Below are 10,290 nucleotides of genomic sequence, written 5' to 3'. Positions count from 1 at the left end.
TATTCAAACTATATCATGCAGTCTGTTTTTGATTCCTAGGAAATATAACTGTTTAGCAATATTGGAAATGTTGCCTATCGGTAATGGTGTAAAGAGTAGTAATACAGAAATAAAATATTAGGTTTAAACAGAGTAAATAACATGACAAGAATATTTTACAGAATAATGGCTCCTTTATTAAGAACTTGATGATAATATTTGCTTTCTATAACATCAGCATTTCTACACTTTGAGTAGCAAAAATCGATTTAACATTAAATGTAAAATCAAAATCAATGGCTGAATTTCCTTCCTCGGCAAACAACTTTGAACATGTATGTTGTCCCATATTTTAAACCCATTTGTCCCTTATTTTAAACACATAGATGCTGACAAGCAGAATGAAAGATCGAGAGAGATGAATTAAATAATTGTGATTTGCTTTGATATGCTTTCACTGAAAGCACATTTCGTATTTGTTTTGTATTAACTTTTGTTTGTTTGGCTTACCACTTTACTTTGTTTAAATGTCAATGAGTTGAAAATCAATTTTGCCACACACTTCATGCCAATTTAAACAAAACAAGTTTATCAGTCATTTTAATTGAATTAGAAGCACGTGTACTCCAAATAATATTTCTAACAGATTTCTGAAAAATTACAAGCAAATAATGATTCGAATATCATTTGTGACACAAAAAAAACTGTGAAGGGAAGTCACAGTAAAGCCACACGTGTTCGGTAGCAAATCATTAAACCAAAATCAGCATCATTGGGCACTTCCGGGGACCTGGTTTGGATTTGCACCTGAACATTGCACACCTACATCAGCTGTGTCGACGTTAACGAGGTTTCGGAAAATTTACGAGTGCACTAACCTGGCGGAAAACTTGCACGAGGAACAAATGCCATGGTGTGCCTGATGTGACCGATCGGTGATGGTGGCGGAGGAGAAGGGTTACCTAGTTACCCCACCACTAGACACACACAAACATGCAAACACGCACACCCTTCACCACGTAAGGGCATCGATTAGCGACACCAACGTCGTGTGTAGCATTAAATGACACGAACGAGCTCGATGGCGCGGTTACTGGAACCGGACCTGGACCCAGTTAAGTGTTTTGGGGTTATTGGGTTGCAGCTTCGGGGCGAAAAGTTGCTGACGCGCGATGCCAACGACGGCGACGACGTGGTGCCCAGGTGGAGCCCAGGTTTCCTTTACTTTACGGTGGTTTGAAGTTGAAAATTGTTACCACTCCCTCCAATTAGTGCGACTGCCGTTGTGTGGATGGGGGGTTGGTGGGGGTGGTTGAGGGGTTGTGAGGTTGCCCAGGTGGGGCTAATTGTAGTTTGTGTTTTGGTTTTCCCTGTTCGGTCACTCGCGCCTCCGATGCACCTGATGATGCAAGCCCGGCAGAAGTTTGGTGGAATGCAAATTTCCTTTTAACAAGGAATTGTAAATTGTCCACCTCCTTCGTTTACTGGGGAATGTATATGTGTGTGAGTGTGTCCGTAATAATAGAGTTTAGCCGAAATAGTTTTTTCTTCGTGAAATGCTTACTGAAGTAAAAGTACCTTAAATTACGTTTCCATGCGTCTTTAACGAAGGTGATTGCTTCCTTTCATGTTTCCACTTTAACCCGACTCGCCTAGCAGGTATTTCCCTACCGTTAAGCTTTTCCTACGTCGCGGTTTTCATACGCGAGGGCCGGACAACAAAAGAGAGACCCCGTAATGACGACGGCACGATGCAGCAGGGACGGGTGACATGCGACGAGAAATGTAAAGGAACCCGAAAACCGTAGGAAGCAGTCAAACTGCCACGCCAAACGCAAACCGAGGGAAGCCTTCAACTGGAGCATGCAACATGGAGGCGCGTTGAAAAAAACTACAGAAAAGAAAAATAAATAAAAACCGCCACGAAACGGTGAGAAACGGCGAAAAACATTAGAGTAGGTTCTGGAAGGGACGGTGAGGGGCTTCGCTGTGACGGCTAGTTCTCCCGAGCCATAGGTGTTCAGTGTGTCGTTGAGCTGGAAGACTCCGAACGCGGCTTGCTGGGAGGGTAAAGAGAGAGGGAGGCATGAGGTGGCATAAAAATGAAAACATGAAACCAACATATTTGCCATCCAACCAGAAGGTTATCCTCCCGCGAGCCCTACCCGTTCCGTTTCCTGCCTCGATTAACCTCCCGTCGGGTGATTTTCATTCCACGAGTTCTACGACGATCCGCTTATTTCACGAGCAACGTCCAACATTTCTTGAGGAGCTCGCGAAGGGGTGGAATAGGGGGTGAGAGGTTATTTTTTCATGCCTTCCTCTGCACAATATACCGACTGCCAGCACACAGCAGGGTCTTTGGCCTGGACTAGGAACTCGTTCGCCAATAAACAGACGCTTGAGCAAGCTTTTGTACGTGTGTTGTTTTTTTTTGTTGTTGCCGGTGTTGCTCCCTCCCCCCACCTCATCCCCTGCCCTAGGACGACGAAAAAGTCCTTCATCCATCGATTCTTTAACCCAACGCAGGAGCAAACAACATCGGCAGAGCATGGCATGGCTTTTCCCCCGCAGTGGCCCTTTGCCACGGCATCGACAGGGCGAACGAATTACATTACAACCACAATCAACAGTCATTTATTTGGGTAAATCGAATTCTTCGCCGTACGTACCCGTTGCGTTTGGTCGGCCCATTTGGCGACGAGGGAGAGTTGTGAAAAATAAATAAAATTTGCCATATATCATGCAAAGGTGTCATAATGGTCGCGTGGTGGAACAAATCGAGAAGAAAACAAGTTATGCTCGTGAGCTTGTCGTCGCTCGTATATGTGTATGTACATCGCAAATAATGTCCCATAGCTTGAAAGTGGTGATTTAAGGAAACTATTTTTTATAACCAATCGGTCGATGGAAGATGTTAGGACATGTACGATTTGCTAAAAGAATCAATGTAGCATATACACATGTTTATGCGAATTAATGGTCCATAACAATAATCTAAAAGGAGGAAAAAGATACTTTAGTTTGTTGCTCAATTTATTTTCTATGATTAATTCTAAGGCATAAGCAAAGTACAAAATTATAAATGATTAGGACATTAAGTATCTAAACTGCTCAGTTAGACTTCACAAAACATAAACAAATTCTTATTAAAATGAGATCGGAAATAACTTGGCAACAGCTTTAGCTGGTTCATCTTACAATAAACGTGTAGATCATGGTCTGATTTGTTTGACACATTGTTCATTGTCTTTGGTCAACATAAGAAACCAAATTTGGGTAATTTTGACCCCACCGCAATTTTCAATTATAATATTCCGAAATCGGCTAAATATTTTTATAAAACAAACTAGACTTTTCTTAAAATCCAAAGCTACATCTAAACCAAAAATTTCAGATTTTTCTGTTCGACCAGTTCCGAGAACTAACTTGAAAATCCCTAGAATGCTTTTTTGGGGTCATTTTGATCCCTATTTTTAAATTGATATAACTTCAACTTCGTTAGTTTTATGTGTAATTGTTGACTATCTTTTGACGTTTTTGGATTTTCAATGCATTTTTTCATAGTTCTTCTAACTCGGAGTAAAGAAAAAACGGTCTAAATTGAGTTTTTTCTACTTTTATTTATTTAAAATCTATAATGTAAATAAAAAAAGTGTACGCAGCAAAGTTAGTATGTTGAGGAGCATTTCAAAAATAAAATCATATTTCTCGCGTATGGAATAACGGAACAAAGCACAGGACGGAAAAAAACCTATGGAATATTTTGTAATCCACATCTTCAAGGTCAATTTGTGGCGTCATTTGATTTTCTTAAAAATATGAAATGAATTTTTAAAGGTGGCGTAATACATAAGCATTACAGCGAGCACTTTATCTAAAAATTGAAAAGAATTAAAATTCGATTCATATCGATCTTTTTTGCTTTACACCGAGCCAGCGGAATGATGAAGTGGTACATCAAAAAATTTAAAATTACAATAGATAGTCAAATATGCTAAAAAGAATTATATATTATTCCCAGAAAGAAAATATTCTCAGCTCAACCTCAATCAATTTCCCAATTACCGTTCCATCCCGGGACCAACAATTCGCATGAATACACAATTTGTGTGAGAAAGGGCAATTAAGAAAATCTTTCTTGAAGGTCAAAGCCGGTAACGAGCAGGGGGTTTTCTTCCGCGAAAATATGGCCTTTTGGCTCGCAGCGAACCACATCGATTTCACGAAACGGGAGACTTGTATTGACGGACAGACAAGATGAAATTAAGAGTGACACGAGCTAACGAAGGAAAAGAACAATTATTTTTTATACTTGCTATTTTTGGCCGACATGTACCTTGGATGGTTTAAGATTAGGCATGCAATGCGACATTGAATATTTAAGCAATGTTGTGAGCTGAACAAAGCTTCACGTACTATTTCATCCATGTTGAATTAAAACCTTATTAAACCATCTCTTCATAGCAAAACGATTGCATGTAAAAGCATTTCTTTTGAAACGCACGTAGTATTGACAGGCATTAGGTATACTTCTTCGCTTTAAATTAAATCTTTAAAATTTGTGATCGAAAATTGAAAATCGTCACAAACCACTTTATTTTAAACACTTTAACGCATGAACCTTATTCTAAAGCTTTCACCAATATTTTTGAGAGCTTAAAAACAAGAAATAAATGCCATCCCGATTTTATATCTTGGTTCGATTAAATTGGACTGGTCATCAATAATTTGTTTTCGTTTGGTGTCACTCTGATCACGGTAAAAAGGTGAGAAAGTTTTGGTCTGTTTGCTTAAGTTTCGAGGAAAATTAAATGGTGACAATGCTCCATACAAAAAGGCATAATAGTTTTGTGTTCAAAAATACGGTCCACTGAGGCGGTAAGCGATTTTAAGTGTGAAGCAATGGCTCGCTTGGGGAACATTTTTCGCAAAAAGTCGGAACCAGTAGGGCTTAATAAATTAAACTCAACGTAAACAAAAACAACTGACCTACTTGCGATTCGTAGGAATCATGAAAAACAATTGGCTGTAGCTAAAAACAAAAACTGACGATCGATCGCCGCGACACATTTGTTACCCAATTGCAACGATCGGGCCTTCTTCTGCTGACGCCGTTGATCGTTGGAACGCCATAAAAGTGCTTCCTGGGGCACTGATCGGCGACTAGTTGAGTTTGTGAGTTTCCCTCGGCAAGCCGCCTCCAGCAGCTGACCGACTAAACAGTGACAAGATGAAGTTCGTCGCATTGTCCGCGATTGGTGTGGTGTTGCTTGCGCTACAACTGACCAGCGCAGCTCCGGCGGAGGAAGTGAAACCAAGTGAGCAGCTACCGTCGAAAGCCGACCTAGTGAAACCAGTTACCCAGGTGGAGCAGCTTCCAGTGGCTGCCGTCAAGACGGAAACCGAGGCCCTAGCACCCGAGACGGCCCAGGAGAGCGAACAGGATGCGGTCCTTGCGGGTGCCGCCGAAGTGAGCAGCTTTGTGGAGGAAACCGCTGCCGAAGACGAGGTTGCTTTGGAAAGTAGTGAACTGGACTCGAGTTTCCGCAGCAAGCGATCGGTTGCGTGTACTGAGGTCGTTGGGGATGATGGCGTTACGCGCACGGTTTGCGCACCGGATCAGGAAGCGGAGAGCAGTGTGATGTCGGAGCGATCGTACGGTGGACACCACGGCGGCCATGGATACGGCCACGAGCAGAAGGGCCACGAGGCGCACGGTTACGGCCACGGAGGTCACGAGCACAAGGGTCACGAGGCGCACGGTTACGGCCACGGAGGCCACGAGCACAAGGGTTACGGACACGAGATGCACGGCCACGGAGGACACGAGCACAAGGGTTACGGACATGAACATAAGGGCTACGGACACGAGCATAAGGGCCACGAGCATAAGGGATACGGCCACGAACACAAGGGTTACGGACACGGTGGTGGTCACGAGCATAAGGGTTACGGTCACGAGCATAAGGGATACGGTCACGAGCATAAGGGATACGGACATGAGCATAAGGGCCACGAACATAAGGGCTACGGACATGAGCATAAGGGCTACGGACATGGCGGCGGTCATGAGCATAAGGGTTACGGACACGAGCACAAAGGATACGGACACGAGCATAAGGGCTACGGACACGAACATAAGGGCCACGAACATAAGGGATACGGCCACGAACATAAAGGCTATGGACACGAGCATAAAGGCCATGAGCATAAGGGGTACGGACACGAGCATAAGGGATACGGACACGAGCATAAGGGTTACGGACACGAGATGCACGGCCACGGAGGACACGAGCACAAGGGTTACGGACACGAGCATAAGGGATACGGACACGAGCATAAGGGTTACGGACACGAGATGCACGGCCACGGAGGACACGAGCACAAGGGCTACGGACACGGTGGAGGCCACGAGCATAAGGGCTACGGTCACGAGCATAAGGGATACGGACACGGACACGGCCACGAGCACAAGGGCTACGGCCATGAGGCACATGGCCACCACGGAGGTTACGGCCATCACGGCGGCTACGAGCACAAGAAGTCCCACGCTTACCGGTCGGCCACCTATTCGCACCCAGTTTCCCATGGCCACGCCGGAGGATACGGCGGCCACGCTGAGCCAGTGAAGTGTGGAGCGAACTTGCTCGTCGGATGCGCACCGTCGGTCGCGAAGGTTCCTTGCCAGCCGGTGCACGACCACGGACACGGACATGGTGGCTACGGTGGACATGCGGCCGCCTCGGAGCTGGCCTACCGGTTCGCCGAGCCGCATCCTTTCGAACAGGATGAATAGATATATAAAGTTAAATTAATAAATCAACTGCACCAAATATTTCTGATTTACGACTCTTGTCTTTCAAGGATGACATATTTGTTGAGGGTATTGTGTCATTATTAAAAAATATACGATCAATGATCGCTTTCTTCAAAGCTATTAACCCGTTTATCACAAATTCGTCTACAGAGCACGTTTTCACTATCAGTTCGCACTTCATGGGTTGACATTTTCGAAATGTTCGAAAGCTTTACGGAAAATTGTTAATCAATCATTTTCTACAAAAGACAGGTCATCAATCACGAGGGGTGAAATTAATCAATCCGGACAGTCGTCACGATCAAAATGGCTCAAAATTAGTGAACCATAAATCTTTACAGTTTTTTTTAGAACATAAAGCCTTATCTATTCGAAGAAGACAAAAACAAAAGTATGCCATCTTTTCAGCAACCTAAAATCTGAAATTATTCAATTCAACAAAGAAAAGAAACATAAAAAAAAATAATAAATTCCTCATGAATGCATAAATTGCGAATTCGGCAATGCCTATAATAATCTTACTTGTAGTTGTTTTATCTTAGCTCAGTAAAATATTGATTACGCAAAGCAACTTGAAACCCTGCTTTTATAGACTACATTGATGTTATCCCAATATTATGGAATATTGAAAATGTATGACACCACATAATTATTTCACGTCTCAAAAGACAAATTCATAATATTTTAGCATGTTGATTAAGTTTATGTTTTATTTGTCAATATACAAATCAAAGTAAGAATTTAATTTGATTTATCTCTTTTGAGCAATTTGAAACAGAATTTTTTTGGATTTGAGAAATCTGATTTCATAAGAGAGTTTCGTCATTAAAAACAAATAAACACAATCGCACACAGCACAGATTACGATCGAAAAAAATCCTTCGAATCGAGTTGTCAAAGTGCACTCTCGTGAAAATGCGCGGACAAATCTGGCTGTCAAGTTTCACACACCTCCCCTGAAATGTGTTCGTTTTACCTGCCATTTTGAATATGAACGAAATGAACTCTTTTCTCAAATCCGTTCGTTCCCGTTTGTATGGGAAGAAATTCACGAGGTTATAGGCCGTGGATTCTCAACGAATTCGTACATTAAAGAGTTCTTATTTTAAAAAAGAGTGTTAATTGCTTTTCTGAGAATCCTATTTGTAGTTTTTAATGAGTTTACTATCATATTGTATGATTATCAAAATGATTACCAACGACTTGGTTCGAAAAGAAACAATCATACACTTCATGTAAACAATTGAGCGCCTTAGCTATCAACAATACTGGAGGCTTCAAAGGAACTGTAGCGTAACGAACATTACGCTCAGTTTAAGCGCCACCACGGAGCACCCGACCCACACCACTAAACGGGCGACATAATTAGCCCCCATAATTATTTTAGAACAAGGCAGTGCCTTGGCAAAGTTAAGAATAAAATTAATCCTCTTCGAATCTGGACATCAAGCGAGTAAGACCATTTTCCCAGCGACCATCCAAAATCCAAAATCGATCCGAAATCGATCCGAAAAGGCGTAAGCCCCCAAAGAACCTTTGAACATATAAGGTATAATCGCACAGAGTTCATTTTTAACTGAGCGTCGAACGAATATTTTTCGATAGAAGTCCGTGCTGTGCACGATAGTATTTCATGCATCACATCTCTCGAAATCGAATTCAAAAGTATGTTACATCAACAAAGCCGAAAATTTTGTAAACGAATGGGAAGTGAAGCACAGTGAATAATACAACTTAATTCAACTAAGGCTGTTTGTATATTACTTTATTTTAAAATGGTTAAAACTATTTTTTCAGCTTTCATCCCTTGCAAACCCGTTAAAATTGATCCACTAGGAGGGTAAAGCATACTTTTTACCAATCGTAAGATCATTTGCATTTCAGTTCACAAGTTAACAAATCCTTTTCATGGAAAGGGAATGGTAAAATGGTTTTCGTGTTCCGGGAAATAAAAATTCATATCATCGTTATACACCATAATAAGTGCGTTGCAATGCTTATGAACCATGTTTTTCACCAGCAAACGACCACTACAAAAAAGCTTTAGCTTTCATATTCAGGAAGCAGTTGGAAGGATCGAAGCCTACATCGACTGTACGGTGTCATGTTTGCCTCGTGTGAAATTAATCAAGCGCATTATTTTTCCTCTTATTTCCTTACCGTACTCGCTGCTATCAATCCATCAACTCGAGGCATATCAAAAGCGACCGATACGTGCAACAAATTTCCTACTAGGCTCAAAATCGACTCGCGAACGGTCGAAGCCGAGTGTTCCCTTTTACCGGTGGTGTCAGGCTACGAAATTTTATATTTTCCTGCAAACATTTGGTCCGAGAGCCGATGATACGCCGACGAGGCGGCGTTCTACATCAGGTCGCTCTCTCGTCGATCAACCGTCAGCTTTACACTGCGTGATTCTATGCCCAAACGGAACCCTCGACCTTCCCATATGGTTCATTTTTCACCATCACAACGGCCGAGCGCGTCGCGGTAGGGATTTTGAAGTCAATTTGTTTAATAATGACTTTGACTTTCGTGTCCTCGGCAGCGCTCCACCGCCCGGTATCTCCGCCATTCTCTTCACGGGTCGTCCCGGGCAGGATCTGTTCAGCTTGCGCACAATGAACCAAGGCCGGGATAAATGAACAACAGTCACGTTTGTATTCTTGCAGCTTACAGGCTTTGTTTTCCTTTTCTAATGAAAACATTTTTCGTTTAAGGTTGGATAACAATTCAAAATACTTGTTTTGATCCCCTTTTATGCGATTGCACAAGACAAGAATTAACGTCCTCTGTATTATGGGTCGTACTTTAGGTATTTTAAAACACTAGCAATTAGCATTTGCCAAAGCCAACATTTTCTTTTTACTTTAAAACCATTTAAGTATCGCTAATGCTAAAGTTCTGCAAAGGCCCACCTTGTATGAAAATCTCTAAACTTTCCATGCTATACACAAATGTACCATGGATAATAAAACTGTTTCTTGTAAGAGGAGTTATATTTGATGGTCTTTTGCATCCCTTTGTTCACTGTGCAGCGGCACAAACGATGATAAAGATGACATTTCACGTGTTCCCGAGGTTTTGCCGGTGAGGGATTCCAACGAAATAGCTCGTTAGAGTTCGGTACCAACCCGGCACGGCTTGGGCGGTTGGCCTTTCGCGTCGTATGTCAAAAATTGTTTGCCACATTCCAGAACGCCGCGTTGCGATGAACTAGATCGACAGGAGCACGAGCGTGTGTTCGTACGCGAGCACTGGGCCGTCCATTTTATTCCGCCGTGTGACCCCGGGTGGACCGAGATGAACTACTGTCAGGAAAACCCACCGGCAACGGGATGCCGTGGCGGGGTTCCGGGGCCCGTGCATACTCGACGACGGTCGACGCCCATCCGTCACTGTGATGTATGATTATACTTCCAATAAATCAATGCTCCGGTTTCTCCAGTCTACTTAACATGATCCTAACACTTGCCGCGAACCGAGAGCGC

At 42.7% G+C, this 10,290-nt stretch overlaps 1 protein-coding gene across 1 annotated transcript; it reads left to right on the top strand.

Moving 5' to 3' along the window:
* The first annotated feature begins 5,212 nt into the window (after positions 1-5,212).
* LOC131288165 (histidine-rich glycoprotein-like) lies at positions 5,213-6,778 on the top strand. The gene has a single exon (XM_058317277.1). It carries the CDS (start codon positions 5,213-5,215, stop codon positions 6,776-6,778), a length of 1,566 nt encoding a protein of 521 aa, XP_058173260.1.
* The last annotated feature ends 3,512 nt before the right edge of the window (positions 6,779-10,290 follow it).

The sequence above is a fragment of the Anopheles ziemanni genome, chromosome 3 (genome assembly GCF_943734765.1).
Source record: "Anopheles ziemanni chromosome 3, idAnoZiCoDA_A2_x.2, whole genome shotgun sequence".
Classification (NCBI taxonomy): domain Eukaryota; kingdom Metazoa; phylum Arthropoda; class Insecta; order Diptera; family Culicidae; genus Anopheles; species Anopheles ziemanni.
Note: the sequence above shows the minus strand (reverse complement) of the source record. Positions and strands in the feature narration are given on the sequence as shown.